The 19233-nt window shown below is 41.9% G+C and overlaps 1 protein-coding gene across 35 annotated transcripts in view; it reads right to left on the bottom strand.

Moving 5' to 3' along the window:
• The window catches only part of CLASP1 (cytoplasmic linker associated protein 1), a 2584612-nt gene that overhangs the window by 1072964 nt on the left and 1492415 nt on the right, over positions 1 to 19233 (bottom strand). For all 35 annotated transcript variants that reach the window (XM_069616701.1, XM_069616702.1, XM_069616704.1 and 32 more), the window contains one exon: positions 3429 to 3492. In XM_069616701.1, the coding sequence (XP_069472802.1) occupies positions 3429 to 3492 (64 nt within the window). The remainder of the gene's footprint in view (positions 1 to 3428; positions 3493 to 19233) is intronic.

The raw sequence follows: 19233 nt of genomic DNA, 5'->3' as shown, positions 1-19233 counted from the left end.
GCTGAACCCACTTTGTACCTGGGGGTGATGGTGGCCAGAGCACCTGATGTGCTCTATTCAAAGAATTATGGGGAAAAATTGGAACACACAGAGGCTATTCTCCGGAGATGGATGAGCATGCTGATGTACCATTTTGGGCGTATTTCGAAAATCAAGATGGTGATACTACCCTAATTTCTTTACGTAGTCCTTAATGCGCCTATCCTCTTCCCAGCTAAATTCTTTAATTCACTGAAGTCTGTGATGGCAAACTTTATTTGGCAGGAGAGGCAAGTCTGAGTGCGATGGGAAAAGCTGGTGGCCCGGTTGGAAAGGGAGTACTTGCCCTTCCCGATCTCCACGTCTACTGGATGGCAGCACACGCATCCTTTCTGCTGGGTTGGTACGACTTGGCCGTGGATAGAGCACACGTACAAATTGAGAGGGCGTCTCATGGCAGTCATTTTCACCTTGCCGCAAAGAATATACAGACCACGGTCAAGCTCACCTGTAGCGCCAGGAAGAAAATTGAGGGAGTGGAACGCAGCGGGTTACTTTACTCCCCACTTCTTCCGATTAAACATATTCCAGAGATACCACTTATGGTGGGTCTATGTTCAAACTATGGACAGGTTGGGCATCACATGCTGGCAAGATATTTTCCCCGATGGGCGGCTTCTTGCACTTGAGGATTTAAAGGCCAAAGGGGAAGTGTCGGCACTAGATGTTTTTGTATACTTTAAACTGCGGTATGAAAGACAGGTTTGCAGATTTTCGCTTGGGAGACTAAGGTGGTGCCGATTTTACATGAATTAATCAGCTCAGGGACGAAGTCCAGGATTATTTCCAAGCTGTACAGTACCATCATTGATGAGGTTTCGGAGTGGGCAGGGGATTCTCAGGCTAAATGGGTGGAAGCATTGGGTGCCCCTTTGACGGATGAAACCTGGAGGCACTGCTGCTCGCAGACACGAAAGGCAGCCATCAACAATAACTTTAAATCAATTCAGTTTAACTTTATGCACCATTTTTACTTGACCCTGAAAGACATACATAGGTTCTTGCTTGGGTCCCAGAATCATGTCACAGATGTCGTGTTGGCCCGGCATCTTTCCTGAATTTGGCCTGGTACAGTCCTCGAATCCATGCTTTTTGGGAACAAGTGTTTGAACTTATTTAGGGTATTGTGGGGGAGCGGGTGGAACTTTCTCCTATAGCTGCGCTGCCGGGGTGTACGTTGAGCTACGCTTAACATGTCAGGAGGATAACAGGGCTTCTATAGCTGCGGGCTAAGAGGAGAGTGGCCATGGTGTGGGGGTAGGGGCCGTGCTCCCTTATTTGATCAACAGAGGTCAGATACTGTATATTGCTATGAAACTGCAACAGACTATAGAAACGATGTGCATCCGACCGGGAACGAAGGTCATTTGGGGTCCATATGTTACATATTTATTAATGCTCAGCAATGGCGATTCTGAGGTGTCGTATCACTACTCTGGTTGAGTCTGAAATTCTATAATGTTTTATGTTTTATTTGTCTATCCAAAGTGGTGACGTCTAAGGAAGCTGGATCGGTGCAGTCGCCTGAAAGTGAAGTTGTGTTTGTTCTGTTTTTGTTTCAAACTCAATAAAAAAAATTAAAAATAAAATATTCCAATGTTCACACAAGGTGCTCTAAAACTGAATTAGAAGCAGTTGATGCATATTTTAGGTCCGAATTCGGTGCTGCTCCTTCACTCCAACATTTGCAGCATATACAGAAGTGATCAAGTCGGATATTTCACATATAACCTTATAATCAAATAGTACCATCTTAGAAGGTTACCCAGAAATGCATCCAACCATTAAGTTGTGAACAAGATATTGCTTCATGATACAAAGTCAAATGAATCAATGCAATCCTTGAAAAGTTGCAGCTTCCCAGTAAACAGGCTAGTTACCCAAACAAACACTTTAAACAGCAGACAGCTATTAAAAAAACAGAACTAAATCTGGAGAAGAACTAGCAGACAAAAGTGACACCCATTGCAAAATGTGGGATGGTAAAACTTCAACCCTTAACATTTCATTTTGCAATCTGCTGCTACCCAGTACTATCTTAAACAAGAATCTTATTACTGTAAATTAACTTCCATTGAAGACTATTTGGTGAGGCTGGAAGGGTGCCCAATGAAAAGCAGCATTTAAGTTCTGTTAATTGTTTTTTTATACTGCACAGATCCCCAATGTAGTAGTCTTAAAGTGCTGAAACCTTGTCAATGTGGGAGTAGACTGTGACCCCCCCCCCCCCACCAAGGGTGTAGACCACACTGTCAGGTGAAAAAGAAATAGGAAAAAGTACACTGAAAATGGTAAAGAGGGAGAAAGACCGAACAGAACAGGGAGACATAGGTCACAGATAACAAGGTTGAGTGATGGTGATTGCTGGGATACAAGTAAATTACTATAGGTTTAGACCAGAAAAGGTCATGAAATGAATCAATCAAGAAATGTCATAGTGGACATTCATTTATCTTGTCGGCTAGCAGTGCAATGTATTGTTGATATTATTTAAAATCGAGTTATGTATGGGTGATGGCCTTGAGATGTGCTTAAGAGTTCTTCTGAGATTTGAGGGCTTACCAACATGTATTCGTTATGAAGTACTCAGGAGATCTGGTAATATTGAGCAAGCTGAAAGAAGTGTCAGAGCCAAGAGTTGGGTGTGTGCTCAATGAAGGTTGGGGACAAAAAAAGGGCAATATGATCAAGAATCATGCCACCCCGAGCCATACTCGGCTAGCTTCCAATGGAGGTGAGATGGTGATTGAGGTGTAATAACAGTTCTGCTGAGATAGTGCACAATGCTACCCTGTTGTGTCCTTGAAGGCTAAACCTTAATATTTCTACTAAATCCTTGAAATTAAAAAAAACAGTAACCCTTAATCCGCCACCTGATAAGCCTAGGTCCCCAGGTCAGCCACTATTGACATTCATGAAAGTGGCTGAAGTATGAATTGGTTACCATACATTAATAGCTAGAGAAATGGATTTACATAGGTCAGAGGATGTCACAGTATTTAGCAACTTTAATCTGGACAAGAATTGTCGCCATTTTGTTTACAACACGGTCAACCATTGGAAACAGGGTGGTAAGGGGAGTATTATTTGGGCTACGTTCTTACCAATAGAGGAAAGGATGAATAAAGGCCCAACGTGGGCCACTACACAGATCATATGGGTTCCTGTAAACCGAACTACACTCGGGGATAAAAACTTAGTTTATTCCTATCAACTGAAGATCCCTTTTATATACTTGCTTGTGAACTGCACTATAAATACAGTATAGCAAATAAAAGAAGCTAACAAATACTTATTGTGGCGAAAGAGGTTGATAGTTTAATATATAATGGAACCCTTGCTAGAACTTTGTTCGTTCAACTACATTGTTTTAACATTAGTTTCCTTACCTTGCTATGAGGATCTGCAAACATTCGGGTGAAGATTTCACAAAGCCTTTTCAATTCAACTCGACTGGAAGAAAAAACATGTTTCTTTACTGAAATTCATTTCAAATAACTGCACTAACAGAATATCCAAATAATTACTTGTGGTGACTGGTAATCAAATGCAGTTGGAGATTCTGTGCCACACTATGTAGGATATCCAATTTCTAATTCACAATTTGTTGGGACACCCAATACATCTATAACAGACAACAGCACACTCTGTCGTGGAAGTTTTCAGGAAACCGAGTTGCAGACAAAAGCAGGGATAACTGTGGCAGAGGACATAAAGGGTGTGCATAATGTCCCACAGCCAGGGGGCCCCTACAATGTCTCCATTTACAAAAACAAAAAGGTTCTTTAAACCAGGGTCTGCCATTATTGGTTTTGCATTCGAAGCCCTATTCTAAAGTATAACAATAAAGACCTAGAACAGAGGAAATGTGACCTTCATAAAATAAAAAAAATAAAAATCTAAGCTGATTATATAAAAGGTTGTTTCATAAAAATGAGGTTGCCTTTCCTAACCATGCTGGATTAAGAGCAGTCAAATTTCATATTTTGGGACAACCCAAATTTCAGTCAATCAAATGCAATCAATGTGAATATATCACATGAAATAAGATACAGTAGGAATCAAACCCCTTATTGAACAGCGTTCAATCTAATAATTTGCATTTTTGTAAATAAAGTAAAACGCCAAGCAGTTGAAAATTAATATAACCCATTGTAGAATTGTGCTTTGATGCTTTATTATTGTAAATCAACTTTGAATGATGTAGATCTCCAAAAAAATGATTTTGCTTAACTGACACCTTTCACTATTGAATGTGCAGGGTGTCAGCTTTTCAGAGCCTGTTTCACACAAAATACTACATTGCAAAAGCATCAACCTGTCTGCAGGCATTCCACTCTGCTTCCTTGGACCCGGGAATGAAAGCCCTTCCAGTAACAACCATACTTGGTTAACACTTTGGAAAAGGCAAAAATAGCAACCAAAAGCTGAACAGATGTTCAGCACTTCAAAGATCATAAGTGATGCCAGAGCTCATTACACTGTCATGACTGCTAAATGTTATGTTGTGTAAGTATGACTAGCCAATGTTGAATACCCACCAACTACACATGCACATAACTTGGATTTTATATAGCACCTGCTGCCAGTCTTGCAAACAGATAACACGGGTATGAAAAGATAAAATAAGAAAAACACAATAACGTGGTCCACAGAACATCACAGAGCATGGACGCCCCTTTCTAGAGACCAGTGACAAATCTGGAGCCACTGGTCCTGTATACGTTTCTGGTAGTATCATTTCTGGCTGCCTGGATGATATGCATGTTCTCACAGGAAAGGCCATGATAAACCAACATCTACTCTTCAAGAACCAGCTGAGCGGTGAAGAAACAAACATCCTCTGCTGGCCAGAGCCTTGAGTACATGAACTCGGCATCGGAATGTCCAGTGCATCCACTTGAGGATGGCCATGTGAACAAGACTCACCAGTTGAAACGCACGCACATGTCGAAATGTCCTCCCACAGAAAGTGGTACTGACCCATAGTGCCCCAGTCCCCAGAATTGCCTGAGAGGCAAAGCTCCTGTATTTGGCATTTGTGGAGGAGCCGAAAATGCCTGCATGAGAGGTCCTTCAGCACTGAAAAACATGAGCTATGATTTTAGGATAGCACTCTGGCTCACGATTTGCAGGAACAAATCAGCTTAGCCCTTCTGCCTCCACATTGTCCTGGCCTTCCAAATGCCTCGTCCTCAGGTCAATTCGTACTGCAGGGCCCACTGACAAATCTCCACAGTCAGAATATAAGGGAGGAGATTTCTTAACATGCATGCAGTGTTGTCTGTCTGAATATCACCTTGTCTGAAATGATAAAAAACATCTAATCAAGGAAGGCAAACCACAGCTCCAAAAGATTGCTATGATCATGTTGCTTTGCCGGGGTCGAGCAGCCATTAAAGAAAAGCTTCTGGAGAGTAGCACCAAATCGCTGGAGGAATGTAATCACTTGAGAAGGGGGCGTCTGAGAGGGGAGTGCCCCAAAGGGGGAATGCACTCCTGGGTCTACCAAAGGTCTTGGTCTCAGAGAGAAGCAGGTATGAGGACCTTGACTGCTCACCCTTATGCTGTTCCCAAGCCCATGGCAAGTGCTGTTGAAGGAGTCTCATTTGAAGTCTGGCCAGCGGAACTACCAGGACATATTAGGCCAGAGAACCTCCATCTCAAAAGAAACAGATTCTTTCCTTCTGGTCCTCCCTTTCAGGAGTATGAAAAACCATGGAACACAGTCTCATAGGATTCCAATGTCCAGGATGCTCCTCTGAGGTGAAAGCTCAGACTTCTCTTGGTTTTATGGGATATGTAGATCGCGGAAGAGGGTCAAAAGCACCTGAAGGGACCCATGGGCTACTTGACCGAGGGCCCCTGAAATACCCAGTCATGTTGATATTAATAAATATGGATGCCCCTCTGCTGTAAATGCTCAGAAACAGCCACCCAACAGCCACCAATAAGCTATAATTACGGCCAAAGCGTAGTAATTTGCATAGGTATTCTTTACCTAGAAGGGATAGACAGAGGAATTTCCAGTGAGGCCAAATTTGTATGTGCAAGTAAGTGTCCTTCAGGTCAACTGAAGGAAATCAAAACTTGATTGAAGGCTGACTGGCTTTGGGTGCGTATAGTCATCATGAATTTTTCAAAAGGGAACAAAAATATGGTGGGGAAAGAGCCAGTACCATCCACAGGCCAGTCTTGTTTGGACTGGGGACGGTAAACCACATGGAATAAAAATTCAGACCACTCTCCCGATGGGAAACAACCTAAAAGGCCCTTATCTGCAGAAGGCTGTGAACCAGAGGAAAGGAAGTTGGCAGCCGCTCAAGACCACTGATGTCACATGACCAGATGATCCCAGGTAATGGATACCCACATTTCTAAACCTTCTGTGAGCCAGCCCCCAACTGGGGGTTCGTGGATTGGGTAACAAGCACATCACTTAGACGTTTATTCAGTTAAGAAGGAAGGAGGGGGTGGGGAAAGAGACATGTGCTTTTTTGAGGAGACGCTGGAAGAGCCTCCAGGTAGCCTGCTCCTGGAGTAAAGAACCCCCACAAAAGCCTCCCGTGTTCCAGTACCTACTGCCTGTCTGGAGCCCAAATAACATTGAAAGGGCTTCTGGGTAACTTTTGTAAGGGCTGGCAAGAGCTGATAAAGCAATGTTAATTAGAAATGAGTTCACGTGTATTACAAAAAAAGTGGCTGGGTGATATTATTGAATGGACTGTTGTAGCCTTCCGATGAAATCTCCCCATGGGGACTTAGTCTACAAGTTGAATGATAATGATGGATGATGGGGTACTGATGGGTTGAATGGAATGGCACTCGCGTAAAAATATATGAGCATTGCTATACATGGCCTAGGAATGGGTTTGAGTGGGAGGGTGTTGGTGTGTAAAGGGGCTTTATGAGGGTGTTTCGTATTTATGGTTATATCCGATTTCTTTTGAAGGAATCGAACATTAATTAGTGTGCATAATGGCATTATTGATGTTAACTTGTTAAAAATCTAACTGGAAGTTTTAAAAAAAATTGTAAGGGCCTCCACTAATTTAGCCATCTGAGTGAACGCCTTTCTCTTAGCTCTTCGACCATGATGGTGTAAAAGAACTCTGAACGTCAAGGAGTCCAAGATTTTGTAACGTAACAGCATTTATAAAGCGCAGACGAAGGCCAACGGTATCTAGGCGCTAAGAAACAGCATGGGAGGCTAAAAGCCAATGCAAAAACAAAAACTTCAGCTAATACAGAATCTAAAAGAGGTGCATCTTCAAGGTTTTCCGAAATAGTAAATGATCATCAATACTGCAAAGGCAATTTGGTAGCCTGTTCCACATACTAGGCGCAAGAATTGAAAAGGCATGCCCACCCAGCCGGGTTCTTTGGAAGCAAGGTACTATCAGGAGTTTGAGATTCTTAGCAAAGACACCTGGAGGGAACATATGGGATGAGCTTAGTCTGCAAGTACTCCGCTTCACGATCGTGAATAGCCCGGTGGGTAATAAACAGTCTAAAATTTGATGCGACTACGCACCAGGAGCCAGTGCAGTTGACAGAGAAGACAGAGGGAGTGGGACATTCGACCTGCTCCCAATGCCAAGTGGACAGCAGCATTATGCAGAAGCTGCAGTTTAAGCCAGTTGGCCCAAGATGCCATTGCAGTAATCAATGGCCCCATGTTTTCAAGCTGCAACCACCGATACTCAGGGGAGGAAAGGCAAAGTCTTCCTGAAAATGTTTAACTTAAAAAACCCAGAATTGCAAACCGATGCAATTTGTAGCTCCTGAGAGCCAGAGGCCTGGACTTTAATACCTACACTTTTTACAGAGTTAACAGGGGGTGGGTGGGCTTGGACCCAGTGACAATGGGCAGAAGTCGTCAGACCAGGATGCCTGTGATTCAATGTACCCTGTCACCATAATCTCGGCCTTTGCACCTTCAACTTCAGCCAGTCAGGCAATTCCTTAGTTGGGACGGTGGGTCACTTTTTGGGGAATCTAGCTTAAAAAGAAGCTTGGTATTGTCGGCATAGGTATAAAACCTTACCCCAAACTCCTGAATCAGGTCAGCCAGAGGGTGCAAGAACAAATTGAAAAGCAACAGGGACAGTGACGAACCCAGGGGAACCCCATAGGACAGGACACTAGCAGAAGATGGGAAGGTGAATAGTGCAATGTGTATGTTTGCACTCTGAAGGGAAAGATGAAAACCAAGCAAGGAGAGCCCCAGAGATTCCTGCCCCCTTCATACCCTTCAAAAGGATATCATGGTCAATAGTATCAAAGGCTGCACAGCAGTTGACAAAATCTGACCTTCCCACGGTCTTGTAGATACGCCAAATCATCCAGAACTGAAATCCTAACCGACACTGTACCTCTCCTGAGACGGAACCCGGAATGAAAAGGATGTCACAAGACTACAAAAAAAGTGAATGTTGGGGAGTTACAATGGCCTCCATAACTTTCATGACAAAGGGTAGGAGTGAGATTGGACGATAATGAGAGGCCAAAGGCGGATCCAATTGCGTTATTTTTCTTTCTTAGAAGTGGTGAAACTAATCTATGCTTCACAGCACAAGGAACACCGCCTGAGGAGAAAGAGGACTGCACCGCTGCAGTGAGGAGAGGAATAAACTCCTCTGGCAGAGACTGGAGTACCCATAGAGGAATGTGGTCCGCTGGAGAGGGTGATTTCAGTTTCTGAAGAGTTGCATTGACCATGTTAGCAGTAACCAATTCAAACTGATTCATCCTGGGAATGATTTTTCTAATTCCTGATTGGTCCCGGGGACAGTCCTCTGCCTTGGTGGTCCCAATAGTGGCAATAGAGTCTCAAATTAGTTGGAGCTTTTCAACGAAGAAGGAACTCATGAGATCACACTTTTCTTGTGATCGTAAAGGATCAATAAAAGGGGTCACAGATGAGAGCTCCTTTGCAACTTTAAAATGTTTTTTTGCAGAACAGAGAGCTGATATAATCCGGTCTGCATAATGATGAGATTTCATAGCGCGAATAGCTTCCTTGTTGTGGAACACTGATTGCTTATAATTCAGTTTGGAGACCGGGTTGTATTCCATTCTCTGTTTGAACTCTAGTTTAAGTACTGTACCATCTTGTGTGAACTTCATCGCCCGAGTCAAGCAGTGCAACGCATATCAGCTCCCAGGTGAATCCTTCTTGATGCAGTATCTTTTTAACGCACTGAGGCATCCATCATATTTTGATCAATAAGGGGTGCATCGGCAAGACACGAGTGAAAAGCCAATTGACAACCTGGAGGAAGATACGGCTGAAAATCTGCTACTTCAAGCTGGAGGTTAGCCACTGCGAACCATGCATCAGCATTAGCCTACTATAGATGCGGGGACGAGTTCGCATACACCTTTTTGCCGAGCTTGTTGAAGAGGTTGTCCTCTTTATGATAATGATGTATTATTTATATAGCGCCTTAATCCAAAGCGCTTTACAGAGCACATATTTACATACAATATCACCCAAACGAAATTGGTATTCATTTATCGACCTCGCAAGGATAAAAGGCTGAGTTGGCCTAGCCGGGATTTGAACCTGCGACCTGCAGATCACGTTCAGATCGCAGCAGCGAGCGCTCAACCCGCTGAGCGCTCTTACCTACCAGGAGGGACTGAAGAAGCATTTGAAGAGGGGTCCTAGAGGAAGCCTTGGAAAGCAAGGAGGAGGAAGGCTGCATGAGTCCTCAAAGGCTCACCGTTACGGTAGCCAATTATCTAAAGTAAAGCACCAGCTTTCCATTAGTCGGCAAAGGAGTGCAGTATCTTCTGCTTAAACCTTGGCTACCTCAGTAAATAAATCTTTTGCAGGGGCGTACCTGAACGTTGCGGGCCCTTGAGCCCCAACACACCTTATATAACCCCAGTTTCTGTAGGCAAATGCTCCAGGACACAGATGCCCAAACACTGTACACATCCTGTCATGAAAAGCCCTCAGTGGTGAAGGCCAGTCCTCCTCCATAGCAGCAGGCCCTCGCTGGCCCAGAGAGAAACCACCACCTGGAAAAGCTGTGTCTGGCGCTAGAGGATCCACAGGCATAGAGGCAGTTAAGGGTTCTTCCAGAAAGGAAGATTTCTCTTGTCCTGGAAGCTGAGACTACACTTTACTCTGACCCAGAGGCAGGCACCCAGAAGTGCGTTTGGGACATCACAGGGAGCTGGTTCCACATAGACCTCCATAGCCCTACCCAGTCAAAGGTGGTACTGATGCATGGGATCCCTTGAAGAGAAGTAAATGACAACTCATGGGAGAATGCCAAATATGCTTGCATAGATCAACTGGGAATACTTACCCATGAGTACATCTAAAGAAATCAGCATAAATAAAAGGAATTTCATGTGTGGCAGTAAAGACGGCCTGAAACCTAAAAACATTCCTGTCAAAGGAAACCATGGGTGACTAAGTGAGCAGTTCCAGCATACTTAACTATGAGCATAAGTGGCAGCCCAATGTTCAATTATGGAAAATGAAGGAATAGAAATTAGCTTAAATAAATATGGTTCTCTAGGAAGTAAAGCCAATGCAACTTTCTGCATTGTACGACGACGCCTGCGAAGGCCTGCAATGCGGCAACTTAAGAAATTCCTTCCTGAGACATTAATCATATCCTTTCATTAAAATCTTGTATTGTGTGCGGGATGGATGGGTGAAGCCAGAGGCGGGTTTATACAAACCCTTTCTCAGCTGCAGGTCTTCCATGAATATTTGAAAATGGTTCCCAGTACAAAAAGAATAACAATTTGGCCTGGGCTCAAACATATCTCTGCTTTACCGAAGCAAAGGAACAACCCACCTTTACAACTATTTTGTTCTTTCAAAACTACTAAAATTTGGGTTCTTTCAAAACAACCAAAATTTGGGATGACCTGCTTGATGATTTTATGCCTTGGGGGTCTTCTGGAGGGGAGGGGGTTCTTGGTATCTGTTCAACATGCATAGATCTCTTGGAATAGCGCAAAAAGCAAGAAGTTGCAATCAGACCACCAACACCAAGACACCGTGTGCGTGTTAAGCTTCACCATTTTATAACTCCAGGCCCAAATCTTAGCCTTCAGGACTTCTTTCCTGACCCATCGCGTTTCCAGAATCTACTGGGGGGATGCTTTCTCGCCACCAACAACTATCTTCTGTGGGGTGCCGCAAGATGCAGGTCAGTCACCAGTGCCGTTCGATATATACATTCAGCCCCTTTGCTCCCTCTTAGAGAGCCTAGGTGTCTATTTTACCAACTATGCGGACGACACACAATTGAATTTAGGGGTCTCTAGACTCCTCTAAACTTCTCTCACTATATATACAACCAGATTGAATTATGGATGTCTGAAAATTGGATGCATATTAATGGAGGGAAGACTGAGCTCCTAATCATTGGCTCTCCCCAGGCCAGGTGTAAACTCAGTGCTGACTATAAACACCACCAGAATCCCAGTCTAGGACAAGGTGAAAACTCTGGGTGTCATTCTTGAAGCCTCCCCCAATTAGGACGATCACACCAACACGATTACCAGAAACTGTAATTACCATCTTCGATTCCTCAGAAACATCAGACCCTTCTTGACTGAGGAGAATTCCGATACTATTGCCTGTGCAACTGTTTTACCAAGGCTGGACTATTGCAATGCGTTACTTCTTTGGGCTAATAATGCCAGTCTAAAAAGATGCCGGCGAATTCAGAATGATGCCAAACAAATCATTAAAAAAGTCCCCTGGAAGGAGCACATTTCGAAGCATCGTAAAGACCTTCAGTGGCTGGCCATAGAGGAATGCATTACATTTAAAACATGCACCATCGTTGTCTTTATGGTAATGCCCCTTCCTATCTCAAATCTGCCATCACCTGCTACTTGCCTGGAAGACGATTGCGCTCATCTGAAGTGATAATGGTTTCTTGTCCGGTCTTCAAATGCTCCAAAGGCCTGGGCAGATCTTTTCCACTCCGTGCGACCCAGTTTTGGAACTCCCTCCCTTCCAATCTGAGACTGGAGGAAAACATGCTCCCCTTCAGGAAAACACTTAAGACCTTCCTGTTCAAGTAGCTGACCCGCAAATATTAGGACCCTCTTCTCACTTGTCCCGTGCTCTCTGTTGTCTTGTGTACATGTGCGCCTGATGCCTGCAGGCTACCGGCACATTATAAACTGATAAATAAATCATGTGGACCCTACCATCTGCAAGCCTTCCATTCATACATTGTGGGCCTATCAATGTTATGCTTCATCATGGCAGTTAACTTAAAGCAGTTTAAAAATGATTCATATTTATATGTAATGACCATTTCAATGTTCTGATCTGGCTGAAACATTTTGCAATGTTTGGACTTTATTCTGTGATTTACAAATAACCAATTCTTGTACTGGGACACACACATACCTTCACACAGGTCTTGGAGCGCATTTTGGATGAAACTCTGCGTCTTCAAGCGTCAAACTCATTTACTGTAAAAAAAAAACTAAAACAGAGTACTTTCTATGCAGCAACATCTAAAACTTTGCTGGTACCGTGGGAGCAGCCTTTCATCATGGTAAGAGTTCTGAGAGGTCTTTTAAGTGAGGTAACATAAGAAAAGCACAGTTATGTCCTTTTGGTGGCTTTGTCATGATTACTGCTAGTGGTGAGGTAGGTGCATAACCTGAGAGTCCAGCCCTCATTTTGGGATATTTCAGAATGAGCAATTCTGCCTGCATTTTCCATTGTTTCCAGATCTTTTCGGTGTACACATACAACTGTTAGGACTACGCCTTTCCTATGATAGTGGTGAACTCCAACAGTCTTCTCCCAGCTACCAATGAAATGTAAATATTGTCACGTCTTCGATTTCTCACACCTATAGTATCCTTTTTACTTAAATTGTCTCGTTAACACTTCACCTGCTATTCACCATTTTTGAACAATTGGGTACCTGTTTCTTTAGGCAGTGGACTGGTCCCCCCCCGCCTCCAGTCAGCAAGTGCTTCTATTTTTAATGGCAATGTTTGTATTATGTCAGATTGGAAGCTTTGCATCATACTGTTCCATCACAAAGTAGCTAAACATATGTTTAGCAAAACAGAGCATTTCCCCACCAAACCTCAGCAATAAACAGGTGTCAGGTCTTTCCATAGAATCAATTACCATCGAAATGTATCAATCGAAATGCTTTTCCATTGATAAGCATATTCATTGAATACATTAATCGAACCTCTCCATATTTTCGATGGAAAGGTTTCGACGGATATGCACTTTGAATTGAAAAAATGTAATTCTGATTAATCTTTTTTCGTTTGTTTTATTTCAATGAATTTTCTTTTCGATGGAAAGACCATACTTCCAATAAACAGTCTTTTTAAAAAACAAGTGACTAACTTAACATCTGTCAAGTCCACATCATGCTCGAACTGATACTCTTTCTGTGCTGCTGGAATATTAGGAATCCCTTTGTGTACAGTTTAAGATTCTGTGTGCTTATGTCTTACTTGTTAGTACTTTACTTGGCAGTTTTGATATGCATAAGTTGCTGGGCATGGGCATGAATGTGACTGCCAGCAATTGAATGTATATACTGGCTGCAGTGGCCCAGCAGCGGGAGTGTGGTGTGAGCTGCAAGAACCACACGCTGGTTATGGAGTGTCACTGCAAGTACACTCCTCTTCGTCAGCCAACCCTCCCCTCCTTTTCACTCAGACTTCACAGCTCGAGCGACGCCAATCTCACCAGGGGCAGACAGCTACAGCATACACATGCCAGAGGTAAATCGTGTGTGCTCATTGGCAAGGACATTTAGCAATAACAAAGTACTTAAGTAATTTACCTTCGGATGGATTACCCTCCCGCAGATAACTCCTCTTAAATATATTTTTCAGCACCAGCTGATCGTGGGAAATCTTTCCACTAGCTGGAACAGTGCAGCTCGAGCAACTCCATGGCTACTGAGGCGACATGCTATGCTATTATATATATATATATATATATTATTTTTTTTTTCCCCCCAGTGAACAAGTCTGAAACACGTGTATGGGGTTGTTGTCGGTACTCTTGTTCAGAAAGGAATTGCCATAGCATTTCGGTGCTGGACTGCCCATGTGGGCGGGACAAAGACTGATATGCAAATGGATATTTCCCATCTGTGAAAGGTAAAGTGAGCAAAAAGCGTGTGCTGAAAACTCTCACCTCAGAACAGGTTATCATGCCATGTTTTCTCTGGAGAGGAGCGCCTGCTACCTTTTGTGAAATGTGTGTAAGGAACTTGGGGTTGGTCATCCTAAATTACCTGGGGGCAACCAGACGTGGTCTCCCTGCTCACTGTGCTCAGAGAGGCACAGCTTCACCTCACTGATGAGGCCCAACAAGGCTGAAACACGTGTATGGCGTTGCTGTCGGTACTCTTGTTCAGAAGGGAATTGCCATAGCATTTCAGCGCTGGACTGCCCATGTGGGCGGGACAAAGACTGATATGCAAATGGATATTTCCCATCTGTAAAAGGTACAGTGAGCAAAAAGCGTGTGCTGAAAACTCTCACCTCAGAACAGGTTATGCCATGTTCTCTCTGGAGAGGAGCGCCTGCTACCTTTTGTGAAATATATATATATATATTTGTTTTTTTCCAGTGAAAAAACATTGTTAACGGGACGTTATGGTTAAGTTGCACTACTAAAAACCTCTGAAATTCAGTGAAAAAATGTTAAATGGACGTTATGGTTTTAAGTAAAACCGAAAACCCTAGAAATTCGCCAGTTATGGTAAGCTAAGTAACCATAACTCGCGCCACCACCATGCACTGCTAAGACTAATACTCATGACATCAAAGATGACATCACAAATGTCATTCATGACATCACTGATAACATTACATATCTTATAACGCCTTCTTTTTTGTTCACTAACATATCTAGGCCAGGTGTTTTTTTTCAGTAACAGTCATGAAGTAAAAATGCAAAAGATACTAGGTTTCTATACCATACTCTTCTTTTATGTACTTACACTACTTTCCTTAGAATTCACTCACATTATACAACACAAACATAAGGGAATAAGCAGCTTTGAGATACAGCAAACATGTCTGTGCATGAACTTAAATAGGCAGGTTATGAACACTTTCTGGTAATGCTGCTGTTTTTTTGGCTTACTTAACTTTCCTTGCATATACTCATTTGTATGCATTGTGGTCTTTTTATATTTTATGTGTACTACTACAACTATGCCGTAAAGAAAGCATTGTTGGGTACTTGGTATATGTGTCACAGTGCACAAAATGCTGAAATGAAAGGATTCATCATTTTACTATCCAACATGGTAAGGTATTGAATATTGCTGCTCTATGGCACATGCTGCAGAGAATGCCTACATTTCTATACAAGTTCATTCATGTACTGGAAAGAAGTCAGTAACACAATGATGTTTAAAGCAATGCATCACCTAATGAACTATTTGCCACATGATAGTTCTTCCAATGATGTTTTGACTTTTTTCTGCCAATATAATAAAAACAATCCCTTGTAGAGGCTGCACATAAAAAAACGAAATGCATACGTAATGTAATTTATGTCATCTGTGATGTCATGGCTATTAGTCTTTAACAAAGTTCTTTCACTGAATTTCATAGGTTTTTAGTAGCACAACTTAACCAGAACATCCTAAGAGATATTTTCACTGAATATAGATATCATGAATTTGATACGGTTTTAGTAGGATTCCCTTAGTTTATATACATGTAACATACAACAGATTGAACCCCCTGTCCTATGCTAGTGGTTCCGATGTCCGCGGACCGTGCGCATGTCCGCAGACAGATTAGGTCAACATCAACATTATCCAAAAACTCAAGGGGTATCTTACATTGTTGTATCATGCAATAAAAAGACAGAACATGTTCAAAGAGCAGCATATAAATAAATTACATTAAAAAATAAATAAGAAGTGCAAACTGTCCATCTAAGACACCAACAGTCTAATTACATAGCATATGAAACATAATGGAACAAACCAAAATAAAATAACATATGCCTCGAACAGAATTACCTCACAGATGCCTTATACAGAAACTGTACAACAAATATCAAAAGAACACCTACATAGCAGTAACAAGAAAACTAAAAAAACAAACTGGTAAGTACACTACATTAATTCCTAGATGTATAAACTTTCTGTAGTCGGATACACTGAAAATAATTGTCTTTTTTTTACATAGAAATGTCTAGTACTTTGAAATGGCTAGAAGAAAATTTTCCTCAGGATGAAATGAGTGAGAACAGTTATACTAATGGTAGACACTACACTTTTCCAAATAAGCCAATTAATAAACATTATTTTAAGTGTACTTAACACATTTTTTTACAGTACATACAGACAAGAATAATACTGAAACAGACACTTTGGAAAATTATCTGCAGCGTTTAGAACAAAAAATGTATCAATTAATGACCAATTTCATTTTTTGGAAAAACTTTGTAGAGAACCATATCATGAAGAAAATAAAATATCACTGTCCCACATGTATCTGTACCCCTTCTCCATGTCCCAGCCAACCATCCCCAAAAAATCCCTATCACGAAAAACGTTATGAGACTTCAATCCCTTCCTCCCCCAACATCCAGCATGTATAAACCCCTAATTCCCCTGTATTTTTATCAATTTCTGCTTCCCCTCTTTCATATTTTTTATATAATAATAAAATATTATATATGCTGTTACTATATTCCTGTTTTTTTTATTAAAAGCCGTTCAGGTGTCCACGGACGGCGCGACGGTCGGGGGTGTCTGCAATTAACCAAAATGGAGGTGTCCTAAGGACACCATACCTACCGCACTGTTCGCAATCAAAATAAGGTGTCGTAAGAACACCCCCCCCACTGTTCGCATTGTCCGAAATCAGAATGAATATGTCCGTAGAACACATAGCCCGTCCGCCTGTCTGCAAAGTTGTGACGCACATTTAATTAGTTTGAGGACCTGAACACTGTCTGTAGAATACCCGCACGCATATCACACCCTTGGGTCTTGAGAACATCACGCCTATCCGTAACGGTCAGCTGCACGCTTGTCGCACATTTAATTAGTTCAGGGACACGAACACTGTCCGTAGAACACCCGCATGCAGGCGTACACCCGACCCCGCACATTTGGTGTCCTATGGACACCCATCCCATTTGATAACGTGTCCGCGTCATCATCATGTGACCGCACCCACGCTAAGCGTGGTTCTTTGTTCGCGGACACAGTCCGGGCCCCCAGACACCAAAAAAGTACGTTTTTTAAGCAATCCAAGGTATTTTCCTGTGAAACTTCGCCCTTGCATATATCCCAGACCATGTCCCTAGCGATCCGCATACTTTTTGAGCCATCTTTGGTGTTCAAAGTGTTCCACTTCACTCTCTGCACCATTCCCTCATTGGATACTGTTAAGCCTTTACACAAACATCCACCAATCACATCCAACAAATCTACATCTAACTCCATCATCACAGTTCAGCACTTTAGATTTACTTTTGATCACTGCGAGTACAATTCTGCTGTCACTGCAAAGCACCTACAGCAACAACTACTATAAAAATCTCCAAGATTTCTGCTTGCAGATTCATGCACATACACATGCATGAACACAAACTACAGGTATGAATATTTTCTGCACAGTACATGTACAGCTCTTGTATAAATGCAAACAGGGTAACTGCCACTTACCCTGTATAAAATGTATTAAAAAAAGTTTACTGTCATTTCTCCCATCTGATCTGATCAAGTGTCACTTGCATAGACGTCTGCTCTCCAAATTTTTATTTACCCATATTACTAATTGGAACGTGCAAACTGTTATTCTCTTCATTCATTCTGTCATTTGTGTAACCACTGCCACCTATTTATCCACATTTCAAGCATAATAGCATTTCATGCATTATAGTGTATAGGATGTACATACAATTTCCTTTCTATACATTCTGGGCATTTTACATACAATCTATCATTTGAACTTCCTTTAGAAATGATTACAATAGTAATCAGACACAACACACACAGTTGTCTAATAAAGTGTCATTTCATGTTAAAAGATGGGAGAAATAACAGTACGATTGTAAATGGCAACAACCATATTCAAATGCATGCAATGGTTTCCTGTTCTGTGTTGTGATATGGGTAAATGAAAACTTGTAAAACACACACCATTAAAGTGACACATGATCATAGCAGATGAAAGAAATGCCAGCACAACATTTTTACTACTTATCCAGGGTAAGTAGAAGACACCCTGCATTGTAAATACATACATTGCATGCTTTTCACCAGAGTTCCTGCCAAGTAGCAAGAAAAGCATACCGTTATTTCTCCTATCTCCTAACATCAAATAACACTGCCTTAAAACTCCAAGTGTGCTCTGTGTGCTTAGTATTGTAATCATTTCTTAGGCGAGTTCAACTGACAGATTCTAAGTAAAATCTACAGAATGCACATAGACAAAGGAAACTGCATCTACATGCTATGCACAATCAGAAAGCACTATTACTGCAAATACAAACAAATACATGTCTACATTAATAACAGTGCTATTAACACACATATTTACTAACTTCTTTCTTTCACAATTGCAGTGAAGACCACTCTCCTGAAAACCAGCAGCATCTGAAGTACGAAACAGAACTCAGAAAAAAACCTACACTTTGCATCCAAAAAAGTAAGTGCAATCATGCCATAATGTTCTAACTGTTACTCAAACACTGTAGAATTCTAGTATTGTAGAACAATTGTATTAACCCAGCAGCAGATTCAGTATTGCTGATTGCCCCTTAGAAGGTGCACACGTTGTATTGTCATCTGAACACCAGTATAGTAACACACTAATACGAGAATAGTTTTCACAACCTGAAGTAACAGCCCATTGCACAATCACACACCTCTACATACATGCCTACCATCATACTCAGACACTCATGCACATTGCACACATACATTTCACAACGTCCCAACCCACACTTTCTTTTTTCCTCCAGCAGACCCCAAAGAATCCCTACCAAAAAGCAACTCCGTAGAAAACAACGCAGAAGTAGAGCAAATCAAAATAAAAGAGTACAAAATAAGCATCCACCTCTAGCAGAATTTATACAAAAAGTTCAAACAAAACAGCTAATACAGTCACTAAGCGAAACAAAAATAGCTTCCAGTAAAGACATTTTACCTCCTCTTTCAAAATGTAAAACTA

This window comes from Ambystoma mexicanum, chromosome 9 (genome assembly GCF_040938575.1).
Source record: "Ambystoma mexicanum isolate Mex_15411 chromosome 9, UKY_AmexF1_1, whole genome shotgun sequence".
Classification (NCBI taxonomy): domain Eukaryota; kingdom Metazoa; phylum Chordata; class Amphibia; order Caudata; family Ambystomatidae; genus Ambystoma; species Ambystoma mexicanum.
This window is presented reverse-complemented; position numbering and strand designations above follow the sequence as displayed.